General features: G+C 38.1%; 1 protein-coding gene across 6 annotated transcripts in view; it reads left to right on the top strand.

Annotated features, from left to right (window-relative positions):
• Positions 1-20,527, top strand: part of LOC107695599 (lipopolysaccharide-responsive and beige-like anchor protein) — a 274,449-nt gene that overhangs the window by 192,181 nt on the left and 61,741 nt on the right. For all 6 annotated transcript variants that reach the window (XM_016495624.1, XM_016495602.1, XM_016495617.1 and 3 more), the window contains 4 exons: positions 11,569-11,686; positions 12,225-12,327; positions 14,771-14,886; positions 15,409-15,521. In XM_016495624.1, the coding sequence (XP_016351110.1) occupies positions 11,569-11,686; positions 12,225-12,327; positions 14,771-14,886; positions 15,409-15,521 (450 nt within the window). The remainder of the gene's footprint in view (positions 1-11,568; positions 11,687-12,224; positions 12,328-14,770; positions 14,887-15,408; positions 15,522-20,527) is intronic.

The raw sequence follows: 20,527 nt of genomic DNA on the forward strand, positions 1-20,527 counted from the left end.
ATGAAGCAGGTCACTGATCCTGTCTACTGATGCAGCAATGATAATTGAAGGCTGAGAGCAGGGAAGAAACAGATTTGTTACAGAAGCGCCTCAAAGTCAAGGAGAGCTGCCCTCATGCTTCCAACTTGCATCCTTCATTGAATTTATTGTCTGTTTCTATTGTGGCCTTCTTTCCCCAGTGGCGTTTTTATGATCTGGGATGGACATCATTCTAAAGAGATGTTTCAGAGAGATGTATTGTGCTACTCTAGAGCTACTGGTGAAGGTCAGGATCAGTTTTACATTGATGTAATGACTGTGTCCTGCAGAAGATGTTTTGGTCTGTGTTTGGGTTTTGACTGTTTCATTTGAAGTTAAGATGTATTACTAGCCTCTGTGGCATGTTGTCAATTTCCACAGAAAACAATTTTGATATTTATTCCTCGGTTTGAAAAAAACAAAAACAAACACAAAATGTGTCAGAAGACATGGCAGTGAAAGCCATTATTTGGTTGCTTCTTTGTACATATCTTAAAGAATATGTATTTTATGCAGGCTTAGTCTGAGAACTAGCGGGTAATCATGGAACCTCTGAGGTATAGAGGAAAAAAAATTACTCGTCTTAGACCCATAAGCGTTTGTTTTTTCTTTTGGCACTTTACCATGAATTTGCCTTAAATGTATGGTAAGGGCATTCATAATATTACAAAAGATTTCAATTTGAAACAATTGCTCTTCTTTTGAACTTTCAATTCATCAAAGAATCCTGAAAAAATGTACTACAGTTTGCACAAAAAATAGACTAGCACAATTGTTTTCAACATAGCAGTTATGTCAAATTGCAATACATTTTCACAGTATTACTGTTTCAAAATCATATAAATGTGGCCCTGGTGAGCATAAGAGACATCTTTCAAAAACATTAAAACATCTTACCAACCAGAGTCAGAGTTAAATTAATTTACCACATAAACTGCAGCGTAACAAAATAGATTTGAGAACCTACTTATGACCAAAGACTTGACTTAGATCTGGTCTTGAAAGTCTTTAGACTAGACTTGGCACTTGATCAGAGACTTGAGTCTTGATATGGATACTTTGTCAGAGACTTGTATTCTTTAGCTATCAAGGCAGGTTCACAAGTCATGTGATGAATTAGACTTGAAATATACAAATACATGACCTGACCAAAAGCATAGACTGCCTTAGAGTACCAGCAGATTAACTGAGCACAAGTACCAGCAGATTGGGTATATCATACAATAGGAGCCCATTATCAGTAGTCCCTTTTCGCCAGACAGAAGGTGGGTTTCCTGCACCTGAGTCTAGCTGCTCCATCTTCCTCTGCCGACAGGGTGAAGGTTTGGGGCCTCCCAGTCCCCTGATTGATCTGCTCTCCATCATTTACTCAGCAGAGCAGTCACTGACACACGTCACGGCATATGCTGCTAGCCAGATGGATGAGACTCTTCATGGATGCCAGAGTGAGCGTGTTTGTCTGAGATTAGAAGCACACCTTTGTCCTCTCCTACTGCTGAATTTGAATAATATTATGATTAAATTGTTAATTCATTTTTTGTTTGTTTGTTACTCTCCCTAACTATGATATACCTGTCTATGTTTAGAATAAATCAATTTAATCAATAAATCTAATTTTATTTTGAAGATCCAGAACTCTTGCCGCCTCCTCAGTCTTGGTTAATGACGCATCCAGTCTGGTTGAAATGGCATCTCCATGGGGACCCAATAAGGCCAGTCGCCCATGACAGCTTCTTTTAGGTGACAGTTCGATCAAGCGTCATCTGATCCACTTTACCAGCAGTGTAAATGAGTCTGTATTACAGTGCTCCACACCAATAAGATGGCACTTTAAAAATAAAGACAAAGCTCAAATAATCTTGGCTTGGCCTTTGCAGATCCATTTTCCTGAGTAATGAGGAAATGCTCTGGAACTTTCTATTTGAGTGGATTGACATGGAACAGCCAAGTTGACTCCAAGATTGCGCTTATACTTCTTTTTGACCAAAATGGTGAAAATTTCACATTTAATGACAATGTTGCCAACATGGTAGTTCATGGGACTGTGTAATCATTCCAGAAATAATGCATGGCACGATTTTTTGTACGTCAGTAAATGCGTTTATTATTAGACATTTGTAGTTTTTTAGTGCTATCGATTAGGTAAAAATATTTTTCAGAGTTAATCACAATTAATCACAGATTTTAAAGTTGCTAATATTTGACTGTTATATAAACTCAATTTCCTGTCAAAATGCATTTAGAACTTTGTTGAGTACAGAAAAAAAGGTTTTAGTCATATTTTCCAAACAAAGCCACAGCTTAAAGGTAAAACAGTATAAATGTTTAGAACTCACATGGATCTGAATGAAATGTCAGAATTGAATGTCAAAATTGACAAATGTGTTAACTTTCTATTAAACAAAATTTGATGTAATCAGTCAAAAAAAGGTTTTTGGGCCCAGAACTGTTGAAAATTGTCCAGCAACCCAGGAATCAGCACCAAAACCATTTTGCTGATGTGTAGCCTCCTTGTTTATGTATGTAGCGTGGTTGAAATGCGTGAAAGTTCAGCAAGTGTTTCTTCAGAAGCATCAGAAGTCTTCTCTGGAGAGGTCTCACAGCAGCAAATCACATCCACAGAAATGAGCAACATATTTACAGATACTTAGCAAGCATCTATCCCAACATTAACCCATGCCTGCACTTTTCCCCTGTAATGGGCTTCCCTGTTTACCTGCTTAAAGACACAGTCATAAAAAACATAATCCAGCTTCTGTCACCTTTCAATCCCTTAAATCCCCAGAGGATCCCTCCTTTTCAGGCCATGAAAAAACTAAAGTCCCCCCTTTAGGCACCCTAAAAGGGGGTTCATATATTTTACCCTCTACCCACCTTCCTCCTCCAAATCCAATTAGGCCTGGGACAATAGAAGGATTAGGGGGACTTCACTTCTCTGCCATCCTGCCTTAGACACAGTGAGGAACGGCGTGACAATGGACTGGAGTGAAAGTGGTGGGCGATGCGACGGGATCTAAACCTGGCCTGGCTGTTTCTCCTCCGTATGAATGCTTCGGAGTTCGGAGAAGGACTGAACCACAGGGAAGGCTGTCGACATGATTTTCTCCATGCTTCTCAGAGGTGTTCAGGATGTTAGTTCACAACACTCTCCAACGTAGTGTTCACAAACGCAGCTTTTGCAGTAGACCCTCAGTCATATGGATTCTCACAAATATTCCCAATATGTTCCCTAACATGACTAATTGGAGTCTTGGAGTCTATTAGCAACGCCCATCATCAACATCTCTTCAACATAGCCATTCTCTCTCACTTGTTGCTTCTGTCTTCAATGCCAGATACTTGGAGCAAAACAGTCGATTTGTGAATGTCTGCCAAATTTCACACTCCTCTTCTTCTCACTTATGTCACCTTTATCCTGTCTTTCTTCCGTCCAGCTCCTCAGTGAGCCAGACTGCCCTCTTTGCCCTGGGGTTAAAGCGCTTTAAACCTCTTAGGATGGAGAAAGTCTTTGAATTGATGTCAATCAGAGAAGAAGGAGGGATTCAGTCCTTCTCCTCTTGATCATATTTCTCCATTATTTCCTCAAAATATACCATATCATCTAGCATATCTACCTTCCAAATCCCTTTGTTTGTTGTTATTCAACCATTTTGTTTTAAAGCGGACAAATCCTAATCTAAAATTGACACATTGGCTCAGTTGAAGCTGTTGCAAATATGCACTTGAACCTAATACACCCGCTTTACCATTCGAAGCGATTCAGTATTTCAGCCATTAAGAAAACAGCCCTACTGTATTTTTATGAGCCGAACACACCCTCATTTGTCAATTTAAAACATTAAATGGGTGTTAACTTTCACCTTACTGGAGTCCCTACAGTGTGTTTTGTGTGTCCTTCCCATCACCCCCCACAAGCCTCTACATAAAGGCCAAATGTTTAATGAGTAAGTGCACTAAAGGATTCACTTCTCCTCCAATTAACCCCATAGCTCTTGACACTTTTCTAAATCCACACAAGATTTCCTCTCTCACTCTCTCTCTCTTTCTTTCTCTCTCTCTCAGCAAGTTAAAAGGCTAACCTGTTGGCAAACAAAGTGGTGAGGAACAAAGCAAGTTCTAATCCCCATTGGACTATGTTCAGCCTGAATACTTAAAGAAGTAAACATTTCAGCTATCATGCATATAAATATGCATGTATCTGCTAAAATGCTTTAGCAGCTGACTGCTAATGTTTGTTTTACTGGTTTATAGTTTGCTTTTGTTATCCCTTGAGCTGATTTACTATTGTTACACGTCATGGACATTTTAATCGGTTGATATTATCCGTTTGCTATTACTTCTCTTGGGGCTTTATGTAAAAGGATAAAATGGCATTTATACTCTCTCTGTGGAATATTTTCATATTGCACTCTGATTTTACAATGTTTTGAAGATAACAACAGAAGCTAATCTGATATATTATTATTGTTTGTGGGGAAACTTGCTTGGTTTGTTTTATGCTTTTAATGGGAGGTCATGTGCTTGTACAGTCCCATGATTCTCAGCACTCATCATAGTGGCACATTCTTGTACTCTTTAATCACATGGATCTAACCTCCATATGCCTTAACTTTTTTAAACTTTACAGTAGGTCTCTCCAAAACATTTTGTCTTCAAGCACAAGCCTGAAAACAAGACTGAATTAATTGCTTTTTGATGCTTTTCTTAATCAGGCTGAAAAAAATAAATCTAAAAATTGTAATTTTAGAGTAGTGGGGGAAGCTTGTGTCCAGTGAACCTTGTATGTATTTAGAAATAAAGTGAATTGTAGCTTGACACAAAACAGTTTTGGATTATTGATCAATCTCAAAAGGTTTTTGATCAGTAAGATTTGTTATTATTGTTGAAGAAATAAAAAAATTTGAATCAAGGATGCATTAAATTGATCAAAAGTTAAAAAAAATTACTATTTCGAATAAATGTTGTTCTTTTGAAATTTCATGTCATCTATTCATCAAAAAAGTGTCACTGTGCAAAACATTAAGCAGCACAACTGTTTCCACACTGATATTAATAATAAATGCACCAAATCAGCATATTAGAATGATTTGAGAAGGATCATGTGGCAAAAACTACCAAAAATTCAGCTTTGTCATCACAGGAATAAATAAAACATTAAAATATATTAAAATAGAAACTCTTTTTTAATTCTAATAATATTTTAAAGTATTACTGTTTTACTGTATTTTTGATCAAATAAATGCAGTCTTTGTGAGCATAAGAGACTTCTTTCAAAAACAAAAAAATCTTACTTACTAAAACATTTCAACAGTAGGGTAATACCAGAGCACTGAATCAGTGAATGAGTCAAGAACAGTCTTCAACTAGATAGATTGATAAAATAATCTTCATAATATATTTTAAAGATTCAATCTTTCGCATTGTCCATTGAACTTCTATTTCATAACAAGTGTTTAAATTGCCCACAACCTCAAAACCACAAGAAATCTTGTATTGTAGCTACAAGTGACAGATTCAGCATCTGTTATTCATATTTTAAACAACAACCTAGAGATAAAAAATATATATTTATATTGAAAGGCATTGAAATGTTAGAGAGGAACCCCAAAATATACTTTCCCACATCTGAATATATTTGTGTGTAAAATTTCTCACAAAGCAGAACAAAACAAAACAATATGTTCTTCTGAGTCAGAGAGAGAACTTGTATGTGTTGAGTAAGTGAATACGCTTATCTGTGACCGAAAATGTTTTGAGTGTTACAGTTGCCTTCAGTCTCTTATACAAATGATTTTCTCTTTCTATCAGAATATAATTGTGTTTCATGACTAATATAAGCTTGATGCTATATGTCTACGTGTGTGCGCACATGCTAGCTTGTTATTTACATGGCCAGATGCGTTAGTAACAGCAGTCCCTCTCTAATATCTCCTCCCTTTTATTCCCATGAATTCTATCAAGTTTTCCAATATTGCATCTCCAGTCCGCTTGACTCTGAATGTTGATGTTGATGGATCACCCACTTCCTCCTCCTCATTAATTTCATCACCTTATCGCCCAGGCCACTTCATTTGACCAAAAGGTAATAATAAATGTCCCATCCACAATCTTTAACACACTCAGCCAGGCGGAAACACTTAATAACAGCATACAAATTGAACTTCAATCACCTCATTTTGCTCCGCAGATGTATAGGCACATTAAAAACCAGCATTTGAGAGTGTGTGAACACTCTCTCTCTCTCACACATACCATGGCGTTTCATGCCATCGGTTGCCAAGCTTCAAATTGAGCGTTATAATACTCGTTTATTACACATTTTATAAGCGAGGATGGGGATTCTATCAGCGGCAGGAGAGCCGTTTCCTTTTCCTGGCTGCGAACGCTCTTATCACTGCTCAAACACAAGTGCACACTTTGCCCAACAGAGACTGCTATTCAGAGACTCATTTATCTTTCTGAGAGAGTGCTGGATAGTTCACTCGCTCTCTGTCTCACACTTGCTATCTCTTGCTTTTTTTCTCTCCCGCTCACCCCCCTTTCCCTTCTTTTTTGGCTTGGGGTGGGGGGTATTTTCAATTAGATTTCATTCAATTCTGTCAGAGACGGAGCACATGCTCTGGAGCGGTGGTCCCTGGTGTGTGTGTCGCTCGGAGGATGTCGTTTGCGCACACAGGGTCCATTGGCAGAGGACAGAGTGTGTGTTTGAGAGATGTGTCCCTCTTCATCTCAGACTCGTTTCGGCGGCTGACAGAGACAAATGACAGCACTCAGAAATGACTTGCTGCCTCTCGATCCTAACAGGTTGAGCGGTTTGAAATGACACACATACGTACACACTCCCCTTTCAGCTTCAACCTTTTGTTGTCAGTTTGGCGTCAGCGGCGTGGCCTTGAAATTGAGCTTCTTTTTTGGCATGAATGAAAGAACATTTCATTTAGAACAAGAATTGACAAAATGGAACAAACATTGTTTATGTCTGTAAAAAGGCTTTAAAAGCAGCTTTAAATGTTTTTTTCTTCATCATAGACAAAGCTGTTTTGCAGCTTTAATTTATTAACATTCTATGATAAACAGTAAAAGTCTCTGCACACTGAATCCGAATTTTTTGTCCGAAATTTTCGCACGTTGAAAAATAAATACGACCTCACGTTGTGTCAATCACGTTTACACACTGCCTCCGAAACTTTCGTCCGTCATAAAAAAATTCGGACCAGGTTCGATTTTCTGCGTTTTCGCATCCGTAGCAAGCATTTTGATAGGAAAGGATGACGGATACGAAAAAAACGGAAAAACGCATATTAAAATTTCGAACTCAGTGTGCAAGGACCTTAAAGGGGTCATATGATGCTTTTTTAAAGATCATTATTTTGTGTATTTGGTGTAACAGAATATGTTGACATGCTTTAATGTTCAAAAAACACATTATTTTTCAAATACTGTACATTATTGTAGGTCCTATATGCCCCGCCTCTCTCAAAGCTTCGTTTTCTACAAAGTCCCTCCTTCCGACAAGCGCAGTCTGCTCTGATTGGCCAACTGACCCAGTGCATTGTGATTGGCCGAACACCACAAGCACTCGTCGGAAATGTAATGCCCCTTACCATAATCGCGAGCTTCATCTTTCAAAATAAATGTAAAGACAGTAAATAATGTCATTAGTTTTACCATCAGTTCAAGCCGAAAGGGGAACAGACACAGTAATGATGCAGTACACAAGCCGCGGTTAAGACAGCTGACGTGCTATGATTTCTGACAGGCAGTTCACTCTCCTGTGATGTGACCCTGTTCCCCTCACACACACACACAGGAAAACTTGAAATCGCATCATATGACCCCTTTAAGTTTTGCATCTTCTTTTCCATTTACATTGCTTGACCATAAAAAAGTTGCTGTTTAAATGAGCAAGTATTTAAGAGTCTAGGATTGGATCATTATTGCAGTGATTAATATGTTTCTGGCATGTTATATGTTTGGCAACAAATCTTTTAACCCTAGCTGGTGCAGTGTGTAGCTTTTCATTTCCTAAACAACCATGTCAGAAGTTGTAACCCATAGCCATATTCCAGGATGACAATACCAGTATTCACTGTGCTCAAATAGTGGTTAAGTGAGCATAAGAAATCATTTTCTGACACAGGCCTCCTTAACCCCAATTAAAAGTCTTTGGGATGTGCTGGAGTTGACTTTAGAGAGTGGTTTGACACTTCCATTGTCAATACAAGATTTCAGCCAAAAGTCAGTGAAACTCTTGATGAAAATAAATGTTGTGATGTTGCATAAGGTTGTTGAAACAATGGCATGACGAATGCACACCATAATCAACATTTTAGAAATATCCGCTAGTAACAGGTTTTTGGACAACAATCAAGAGAACCTATAGAGTTCATTGCAAGGCTAGTAGTATGTGAGGTATATAAAAAGTAAGATATTAGATACACAACAGACTGTCATATCCATCTACAGCATGTCAAGCCAAGGTACTGCATCATTCCTTTATTCCTTAGGGTTTGAGTCAGGAGCCAGATAAAGTGTGAACTGTTGAAGTAGTTCTGCAATAGAGATGGAATGAACCACAGGTTAAAGGTCGTCTTTTTAAGTCAGCAAGATTTTACGGTCTGAATTTCATCACCAGGTCCCCTTTTCAGATGACTGTCATCCTAAAGGAATGAGCAATGAGCGACTTTGCAACTTTTTTTATTAATAGTTCTTGTTTGTACATTTTGATAGTGATGCACAAATATTGGATATTTAATTGTTGCTCTCATTTAGCCTATTTTCTAATTTTTTTTATTACTACTGCCATTATCGAGCACTCACTTGTAATAGCTAAAATTCATGCTAAAGATTGAACCTTTAAGATCAGTATTTGCTATTTCTTTGAAACAAAATTGTATACATTTTTAATAATGGTCATACACTACCGTTTACATTTCTTGCCTAACTTGCCCTAGTAAAAAAGTAAAATATTATTTACTGATACAAAAATAATAATTAAACTTTATTTGGAGTACTACTTTTGCACAATTTATTAATATTAAGCCTAAATGTGTTTTAATGTCACTGCTGATGAGGATTGTATGATCTTTGAATAATATCAGTCTTTAAAATGCAAGATATGTAAAGTGTACCTGAAGTATACTTGCAATAGTTCCACTTTAGCACAATCAAATATACTTCAGTATATCTTTAGTTGGTCTTCTACCCTATTTCCACACAATTGAAGTGCATTAAGTACAAAATTAGTTGTTCCAATTTAGCGGACTTTAAGTATACCAGTTTAGTATACTAAAAGTGCAATTGCAGTGTATTTTTATTCAGTACATAATTAAGTAAATGTATTTGTAGTGTACTCAGCATAAAACAAATGTATTTCAAATACATATTAGTATATTTATTTTTCACTAGAGTGTTGCTGATATGGTACTCAACATGTCTTATTATTATCAGTGTTGGAAACAGTTGTGCTGCTTAATATTTATTGTGGAAAACATGATAGATTTCTTTGATGAATAGAAAGTTCAAAGGAACAGCATTTATTTGAAATAGAAGTCTTTTGGGCCATTATAAATGCCTTTACAGTCACTTTGAATTCCTTGCTGAATTTATTTCAGAATAACACATGAATTAAATAAATGTATTAAAAAAACATAACTAACCCAAAAGTGTATTATTGACATTAGAATTTTAGTACTACTGGCACAACCCTACTTGAGGGTTGTCTCCTTTGACTTGGGCCTCTAAACAACAGCTTAGCAATCACCCATAAAACCCATGGATAGCAGTTTATATTTACATTGACTCTCTTACTCCTTCCATTTAGAATGGCAGGTAATGATCTGATAGTGAAGTGTGTGCTATATTGCCGTGTCATGTTGAGTGGTGTGTGGGAGGACGGGGGACTCTCTCTGCATTAACACTGCTTACATGAGGTTAATTTCATTACCAGTCAATGGCAGCTGCTAATGCACAATGCAAACAGACGGATCCTTCAGATGAAGTTCATCCATTACACTTGGGTAAAAAAGGGATTTCATCTTACGACACTATCCGTGATCGCTCGGCTATAATAAAATCTTCCATGCTCAAACTTCTCCATTATACCTTGGTTAGGTAGTGCATCGGATATCACATTAATGCTTGGGTTTCCATACCAACCGCCTGACAGAGGGGAGATGAGGAAGATAAATAGGAGAGCATGGCCGTCTCACATGCCGCTTGTCAGGGAGTTTGCGGTGGCGAACGGCAGCATTACCGTGGCGGTGGAACAGCCCTAATCCACATTTAATTGAACTCTGGAGACTTTGAAGTGAGTCTGCAGAGCAGACAGGAGCAGTGACATTGCTCTGAGCTCACAGCACAGCTGCTGCCCTCTCGATCTCTCTTTTTCTATCCTCTTCTCTTTCTCTCATTAATGAGTACATATCAGTGTTAGCCTTGGTACTAGAAGATCTAAGTGTCTGAAAATCTCAGCTGTTTATCTGCCCTAATCTGAGCCGCTCAGATCAGGTGCGGTGGTCTTTTTCTCCTCTTCTGTCCCAACAACCAATTTGTAATTAAGCTAAATTAGAAATGTAAGAAAACAGTGAGCGTATGGAGGACAAGTCTATAGAAAAGACTAGTGTGTTTGTCACAGCTGAGTATCTGTAGATGCAAAATGATGCTGTCTGTCATTTTCCAGGATCATGAAAACCTGCCATTGCTGGAAGCCTAATTTGGTTGCTTCTACCAAAGGACAGACAAATTTGCAACAAAGTATTGTAGAGTTTCACATCGGCAATGACAAATATGAAGTGTGTTGTCCTACCTTTTCTTAAAAATAAGCATATTTCTTTGTTAACTGTACACCATTATATGGTTAGTTGCATATATGTATTTGTTTGTTTTATATAAATAAATGTATAAAATGTTATAATGAATATTAATTTATAATTTATCAATTTTATTTTTTTGTATTTGCATTTATCATAGTCTTTTTCCTGCTATCTGAAAAACATCTCTAGCTTACTCCCTTCCCAATTAAACAGCAAATTAATAACTTTTAGAGATGAATTCCAGTGTCTCTTATCGCAGTAATCTGCAGCATTTTAATGTGTATGAAAACTCTTTTATAGACAACCCTAGATATAAAAACTGTTTTTTTTTCTTGCACTTTGTGAAAGTTGTTTTCAGCATTTCTTGTATTTTCTGAACAACAAAAATGTGATGGTTGTGCAGCAGCAGCAGCAAATGCTAAAACCATGTTTCGCTCACACCAACTTGAAGGGCAAATATTGATAGATTTCCAGTTCTCTTGGTACTGATTACCTTTTAGTGAACTGTGGCCTTCCTGCACCTTTTCAGTGTGTGTCATTTTAGCGCTTAAAGCATCTCTTTTTCATGAGGACTGATCAATAATATACATTAATCCTGCTCTGCGACCCTGGGCATGAGCTATGGGTGATAAATGAACTAAAACCTTCCCTCTGCCCCACTGCTTTCTCACTTATATCCCCTTAATTTTTTACATTTATCTTTGATCAGTTGTTTTTCTTTGTCTCTCCTGTACAGATTTTGGCCTACACAGAGGGTCTGCATGGGAAATGGCAGTTCACAGAGATCAGAGCAGTTTTTTCTCGCCGCTATCTGCTACAGAATACAGCGCTGGAGGTCTTCTTGGCCAACAGAAGTAAGCTCTGATCCATAGCTGTTCTGTGATATCTTAAAGGTGATCGTAGCATGAGGCATCAAAATGCATTTTTTGAGGAGATCATTATACTATAGAAAACAGGCTGGGAACCATTTATTGATCTATTGTGGAAAAAAAAGACAGGAAAAAACCTTTACTAACATTAAATCGGGGTGCCCAAGCTCGGTCCTGGAGGGCCGGTGTCCTGAAGAGTTTAGCTCCAACCCCAATTAAACACACCTGAACCAGCTAAACAAGCTCTTACTAGGCATACTAGAAACTTGAAGGCAGGTGTGTTGAGGCAAGTTGGAGCTAAACTCTGCAGGACACCGGCCCTCCAGGACCGAGTTTGGGCACCCCTGCATTAAATCAACCTTAGAGGGAAAAATCAAGGAAAATAATATATAATAATTACATTTTTTTATTTTTTAGAAAATGAATAATTTTGAAATGACAGTTCAAACAGTTCAACAAAAAGTTTGCTTGTTTTATTCACACACAGGGAATGATGCTTTAAATTCCACTTTTCTTCTTACAGCGGCAGTCATGTTCAACTTCCCAGATGCGGCCACAGTGAAAAAGGTGGTGCACTGTCTCCCCAGAGTTGGAGTCGGCACGAATTTTGGCCTTCCTCAGACCAGGCATGTTCTTTGTTTCATTTGCACCATTCACTTACAGTAGTAAACACTCTTTTTCTCTTCTGTTTGAAATCTATAATACATGCAGAAAGCTATACATTAGCATTCCCATTAATCTCAATGACACTTGCATAACTTGTGCAGAACCCCCAAAAGTATGTGATTTGCTATCTTTCTGCCATCTTTGCTCATGGTCACTCAGTTCTGCACTTGCAATCTGTTGGCTAGGCATTCAATTCTACGTTTGCGTAACTGTTACTTCCGGAATATATGTTTCTGGCCTAAAGCCCCGTTCACACCAAGCACGATAACTATACAGATAACGATATTACGATCGATAGCATCTGTTTGTTCTAAGCGTACAGATCGGAGCCGCTTTAAATTCTTGAGCTCGTTACAGCAGGATGGATTCTGATTGGATGTCAATGTTTGTATCGTTCATCAGGTGGAAAAAAAATAGTTCTGAAAGTGATTCCAATGATATCGTTTCTTTGTGCCTTTATCGTTATTTGTGGTGTGGACTCTGCTATTCTTTAATATTGAGAAAGATTTTTAGAACTATATCTTTATCGTTATCTTTATAGTTATCATGCTTGGTGTGAATGGGCCTTAATACCCATTTTTGCTAAATTCAAGATCGATAGCATCTGTTTGTTCTAAGCGTACGCTCGTCTGCCGCTTTAAATTCTTGAGCTCGTTACAGCAGGATGGATTCTGATTGGATGTCAATGTTTGTATCGTTCATCATCTGAAAAAATTTGTTCTGAAAGTGATTCCAACGATATTGTTTCTCTATGCCTTTATTGTTATAGTGGTGGTGTGGACTCTGCCATTCTTTAACATTGAGAATGATTTTTTAGAACTATATCTTTATCGTTATCTTTTTAGTTATCGTGCTTGGTGTGAACGGGCCTTAACTCTGCTTGTTTGTGTGTGTTAATGTGTGTATGGTGTCAGGGGTGTCTGTAACACTGCCTAATTACCTTCACACAAACACAATTCACATCATTTATTTATCTCCCCAACTGAGAAATAAATACAGGGGCGAGAGCAGAGCCTGCAGGGCAGACTGGAAACACAGGAAACACACACACACACACACACACTGCTGCTGTTGTAGTTCAGCCAAAGAAAAGATAATTTAGACAAGTGAAATTCCATAACAATATCCTTCTAAATCAGTGTTCTTATTAAAAGTAAACATTCATTGCAATTAAGTAACTAAAATAGCAATGTGGGTAACAGAATATAGTGAATATTGATCCCACAGAGGTCTCTGGATGTCTCCTCCTGGCAATGAAAGAATGTGTGATGTGATTGTAGTGGTACTGTCCATTACAGACAGCCCTCTCCTGCCATGAATTCACTTATGCCCTTCTGCTAACATTGGTGTGGCATTTGCCTAGTGTTGTTACTGCGTTGCCTCTGTGTTAGGAGGGGCAAAGGGCATTGGAAACTTCAGAGAGGCCTAATGACTATAATCATGCTGCGTGACAGTGATGAATTCTCTAATTTCGCTTTGTTTTAATTGGATGGAGAGTCATTTGTTTTAGTGTCCACATATCTGCTGGCACTGCGCATGTTCATTTAACAGGTTCCCACATTACCCATGAGGCCATTGTGTGTCTGTGTTCCATGTCTGGATTTGGATGTAGGTTATATTCTGAATTATAGAAAAGTTCCTGTCATTGAATCTGACTGATAGAGTGGTATTTTATATAACAGTACTGGAATGTTTCACTGCTTGTATCTGTCTTCTTGTCTGTGTTTGCTTCACCGAATTCGAATATTGGCTTCTTATGGAAGTTTTTTCATCGGAGCGCAAACGAACAAAACGGCTAATCATATTGTGTCTTATTTTATTTATACAGATGTTGTATTAAACAGTTGGCACTTTTTTTTTTAAATGCACAGCCTTAGGTTTTTTCCATTTAGAGGTCCTTTGTCGATACATTTCCAGCAGTGTTTGTTAAGCAGGCAAAATGCTGTACAAGTTCTGAATTGTTGTAATGTATGAAAAAAGCCATAGGATTTTAGTCTTTTTTTTTATAATGTATGAGCACAGACAATGTTACGGTGCTCTGAAAGTACATTAACAATGTTTGAGGCAATCACAGAATTATGAGGAAACTGTGATGCCAAATTGGACAAATGCTGAAACTAAAGAGCTTTTCTCTGTCTGAGTGATAAAGAAACATTTAGAGATTCTCTTACTATCTCCCTGTATTTTTATCAGATTTTCTGCAATTTATCTGTGGCTTATGCCATAATCTGTACAATATTTTTCTTATCATACATATATTAATTTACAAAATATCCTGAAAACAAGTGCTCATATTTGAAATTGCACATTAAATAATGTATTGTAAACCAACTGAACAGCAAAGACATGCACATTTCAGGTTACTCTTTGAATTTCTGAATGTGATTTGTGTTTTTCTGACAGACGGATTTCTCTGGCCAGTCCGAAACAGCTTTACAAGGCCTCCAACATGACCCAGCGCTGGCAAAGACGAGAGATCTCCAACTTTGAGTACCTCGTGTTCCTCAACACCATATCTGGTAAAAACCAATGATACCTGAACACTGAATGTACACATAAAGCTGAATGTACTAACGAATGAATAACTCTTTGCCCTAACACCTCTATGTGACACAACAAGAGACAAAATTTACATGTTAATCCAGGTTTCTGTCCTAATCAGCTGTGACTAGCTAAACACTTGTTTGGTAATTTTTTTTTTTTTTTTTTTGCTATGTTGGGCCACATAGTTCTGCCCACACTGATACCTCCCTGAACCAAAGCACTGAGACTGGAATCTTGTCACATTTGGTTAGGACATAGTGTTAGACAACTAACAAAGTTTGGAAGTTATTTGAAAAGAGGCCACATCTTTGAAACTAAAAATAACAGTTGTCTTCTGCTCTCTGTAATCACTGTTTCTTCAGTATCTGTAGTTTCTGTGTTTTCTTTATTCGAGACTCTTTGTAATTCCATTGAACATGATGATGAAGTAAAGTCATGCTTATGGTAATAGAACTTGAGGAAATGTGTGAGGAGTCTCGACCCTGCTTGTGTTTTAGGCCGTACATATAACGATCTGAACCAGTATCCTGTGTTCCCCTGGGTAATCACCAACTACGACAGTGAAGATCTCGACCTCACTCTGCCCAGCAACTACAGAGATCTATCCAAGGTAAACACATGACTACATACACACACAAAGCCAACAGCCTGAACCTCAAAGAGCTCCTGTAGTTTTAGAGACTGAAGGACATGTCTGAAGAAAAGTTTTGAAAACAAGAGTACATGGGAGTATTTATGTGAAAACCTCATCCGGCAGTTTTAATGATGAGGCTGAGTCTGATGGACAGATGTAGCCATCTAGCGAGGGAGGGAATGACTGCTGCTCTAGCCCCATCGCTGGGAGTCTGACCGTACATGTAGTACAGCGCTTGCATGCACGTCACCTAATGCCAGGCACCCTCAACCGCAGACAAGTCAGATAATGGGCCCGTGTCTGTCCTCCTCCCCTCTCCCCCTCAATCAACCCCTCAGAAGCCCCTTACATCCCGCTTTCACCTCCTCCCCCATTCCCGTTAGCCAGCCAGCCTCCCAAAGGAGCTAATTAATGAGCGTAGTAGTACTTCAGCTAACCACACAGACAGACTGACACAGCTCACTGCTGGGAACACCAGACCTGCCTTTGTCTCTCTCAGTCTCACGCTCAATACATAGATCTTAAATTGTATCACACCATTTGAAGGCAGTTCAGAAGGATTTTTCTTATCTCTTTTCTTTTGCAAACAGAGCTTTAGGTGGCGTGAAATCATATTAGTGGCCCATCCAGTCAGTGCGTATACTGATAAGCAGTGTGGCTAGTAATTGATATAATGCTGATATACAGTAAATACACTTCATTTCAATGGCAGCAAATGAGATGTACAACACCGTTTTAAAGTTTTGGGGTTGGTAAGAGAAGTCTCTTACGCTCAGTAAAACAGTAATATTGTGAAATATTATTACAATTACATTTTTCTATTTTATATTATATTAAAATATAATTAGTGCTGTCAAACGATTAATCGCATCCAACACTCTTAAAAATAAAGGTGCTTCACGATGCCATAGAAGAACCTTTTTGTCTAAATGGTTCCGTAAAGAACCTTTAACATCTGAAGAACCTTTCTGTTTCACAAAAGGTTCTTGTGGTGAAAGAAGGTTCTTCAGATTATAAAAAGGTAGAAAAGAGATGGTTCTTTGACTGAATGGTTCTTTGAGGCCAGTGGATTGAGGTTGTTCTCCTGGTTGATCATTCTGTAGTCCTGATACCATGGTCTGTAATTGCAATCGATTGTTGTGTAGTGAGTTTACCCCTGAACTACTAATAGCTGTTTCGCTGAAGTGACCGTGATTAACCAGCATTAGTCAGAAGGAAGATCCTAGATGCTAGTTGAGATATTCAGTCCAGTCCATCCTGTCCTGACGATGATGTTTATTTCCATTTTATTTAAATGTGGCTCACTTATGTTTGTATCTCAAAACTGGTGTTTTGAAGACCTTCTTCCTCAGTCTAGACCTGATAAATATTTTATGTCAGGGAGCTGGGGGGCACTCCTCCAAAAGAATGCTTTTTACTCACATTGCACCATTTGGGTAATTGAGTTGCAGGACAAAAGTTGTGTTTTAAAATGCCTCCACCCTTAAACTCCACTTTAAAAGTGCTTGTGAAAGCTTGCCAGTCACTGCCTCAAAAATGACCATCAATTTCATGTAATGGTGGCCAATGGAGGGAGGACAGAGGATTACTTTTAGAGCTCAGATGATCGAACGAGTGTCCACTCTGACCCAAAATGGCAGAATAAATCAGTTCTAAGAGGCAGGAAAACAAAGGACTGAGAGATAATGGAAGATGAATTCCTGTGCAACAAGAACCATGAGGTTTCAGAAGTCACCCTTACTGTCTTCAGACTGAGATCATCGCTCATATTGCTCTCCAGTGCAGATTTATATGCATGATGCTATCTGTATCTGCATTGCCTTTAGCAAAGAAATGTCTCTGTGTTTTGCCAATTCACATTCGGCAAAAACTAGTTCTTTCAGGTACAGAGTAGTTTAGGTTAATATATATTATATAACTGGAATATTTTCAATATTATGTAGTTGACAATATAAAATGAACCAACTTTGTGAATATGCAGTACATTAAAACATTGTTTTATGCCAAACAATTAAAAAAACAATCTATTGATCTATGCAGTGCAATGCAATACATTAAAACATTGTTTTAATGTGCTCTTTATTTGACAATTAACTTTAGTTCCTAAAAACCATCTAAATGGTCTTTTTGTTTCATGATTTGCAAGTAAGAGAGCAATAAGAAAATATCAATAGCAGCTCAGATCTACGCATGGATTATTTCAGGCTGTCCATTTCAAAGAATCGGTTCAAAACTCTTTACTCTTGAGTGTTTCATTACTCAAAAATATTCCCAGACATTGTGGCATGCTTCGTAATGTTATAGTAAAAATTAAAAATGACAATCAATTAAAGAAAAAATCGATTGATCTGAAAGCAATGCAATGTATATACTGTATCTAGTTTTCAGCTGTTAGTGGCAGACTGTTATCTTTCCCCCAGTACATGCTTGAACAAATAAATATACACAGAGACACACGCTGTTATAGCCAACACACAGCTTGCAGCATATCTATTTATTTATAATTTGTTCAGCCTTGTTCTGTTTCTTTGCAATGGCTTCCGCCCACTAGGTTAAAAGACAACAGTCCTGCACACCATCCTACATCACCCTCGCCTTTGTTTCTCTCTTTCCATTCCTCCCTCCCTCAAACTCTCTCTCGAGTTTTGACAGCCTTGCCTTTATGTTCAGTCAAGCTTTCAAGCCTTAGGGAGAAACGGAGGCCGAGCGAGAGCAGCCACCCCTCCCTCTGCAGCGAACAACAGCAAATCTCAACAGTCTTTATTACAACTGCTTTATTCATGCTGTTGACACAGGCAATATCAGTGTATGACCAGTGGACCATGACAACACCGTCTCGCCTGTGAAGGCCATCTGAACCTTGTATATGCTGTGTGTCTTTCCTCTTTTTGTCCTTAACCCCTCCCGCTCTCTCTTGCCGTCTGCATATGCCACATCTTAGCACTGCTTTGATAGAAGCAGGTCATGTGGGACCTTTTACGCAGTGAGGTGAAATTGCCATAGATGCCGTGTCACATGGACTGTCTTCCCTGCGGGCAGAGGAATGTGCTTCATGAATTTATGTTCCTTTTGTCTCATCGTTATGACCCCGCTGGCTTTCTTATCATAAACTCTAACCTCTTCGTGACATCTGGTGCAGCCAGAATTATCACTGTGGCCAGAAAGAACAAAACTGACACAACTGAGCGAGCCGCTTTCCAAATATATTTCCGCTTCTTATGTGTCTCAGTGGATATTGATACACAAGCATATTCATCAGTTGTTTCTTTTTATTCTTTTAAAATACTTCACAATAATGTACACGCTACAATACATATCACAATGCATCAAAACCATATTAGGATTATGACTGAAGTTGTTCCATATGCGTGAGAGAGAGAGAGACTCACACAGGTCAGGTTGGGAGAGTGAATTATTTATGTATTCATTTTTATTGATGTGCTGTAGCTTTTCTACAAAAAAGTCACTTCCTAAATGATGTTGACATCAAGGAACTGCCCTTTCGTAGTTAAATTAATTTTACAAAAGAATAACAGGATGGCATTTGAGGACACAGCAGAAACCTATAAGTTTTGAAAAGGAAAAAAAGGAAATAACTCAAATATTATTTAATAAATTGTCTTATGTTAGAAGTTAGAAGTGTAGACATACAGCAAATGGCTAAATTCTCTCTCATGTTCACTTAAAGTTGCAATGTAACAGAAGTAGCAACATATTTTCTTCCGTATTTTGATGTACTGTACATCCAAGTGAACGTTTCACTTGGATGGAGGCAGATCTGATCTGAATGTGAGCTTGCAGTCAATTGTGAGAAAAGGGTGGGTTTAAGTATAGACTAAATGATTGGAGAAGTCCAGCATACATCACCAGAGAGAAGTCTATCATTTAACCGGGAAGGTCGAGTTATGACAGTTTGATTAAAATTTACGAGCTCAAAAACATTGAATCATTAAATGAAAAACACTGAATGAATCATTCACAATAAGATCAATAAGATGCATTTAGAAAATAGGGTGAATTTCCATTTCATGCTGACTTTAATTGCAATATTGTGATAAACGAAAGCTAAACAATATGATTTCCATTGTGACTTTAATATTTTATCTGGTATATTAAGAAATATATGAGGGAGACATCCTATACTAGTGAAGTGACAGATAAAATAAAAGACGTCCTGGCTAAGGCATGGTATTATATTTGTACATTAACAAAGATAACAAAATTTATTGACCTGTTTCTCCACCCTCACTGTGATGTAGTTAATGGCATATTGATTCGCCCTGCATCACATCATTTACACCCTTTCAACTGAGCACTAGATACACATTCACACCTTCTATAATGCAGTGGTTCCTAGAGCCCCCCAACACTTCACATTTTGCATCTCCTTTGTCTGACTCACCCATTTCAGGTCTTGGAGTCTCTACTAATGAGCTGATGATCTGAATCAAGTGTATTTGATTAAAGAGACACAGAAAACATGCAATGTTGGGGGGTAGTATTTAGTCGTGTAGCATGGTGGATTAGTTCTTATAGTAATATATTGCATTGCACCCCTTTTGCTTGCTGTGTTTCAGTGCAAAAAAAAAAAACTTCTAATTCAGAACTTAAATGAAGTCACTGTTTAGACAAGCACACTTTCTGCATTTAAAGGTGCCTAGATCACAGTGGGCAATACAAATTGCATCCAGCAGAGAATTTTTGGGCATATTTGTGATTTGTTTAATCGTCAATCGTGTGCAAATGCACAAAGCTATCAGGCCCAATTCATGAATTCCCCCCTCAGAAACCCTGAATTTTGAGCAGCACAGTGAAGTGCTGATACTCAAAGCTACTGGCAGTCTGTTCAGATTTGTAGTCTAATTAAAAACATTGGGGCAGCTCATTTATTTGAGCCGTCACTAGAGAAATATTCAGCAGTGCTGCCAGAGCGTATTAGGGTCGGTGGTGTGCGTTCACTCCATCACACTGCGCTGTGGTAC

The sequence above is a fragment of the Sinocyclocheilus anshuiensis genome, unplaced genomic scaffold (assembly GCF_001515605.1).
Source record: "Sinocyclocheilus anshuiensis isolate Anshui unplaced genomic scaffold, SAMN03320099.WGS_v1.1 scaffold517, whole genome shotgun sequence".
Taxonomy (NCBI): domain Eukaryota; kingdom Metazoa; phylum Chordata; class Actinopteri; order Cypriniformes; family Cyprinidae; genus Sinocyclocheilus; species Sinocyclocheilus anshuiensis.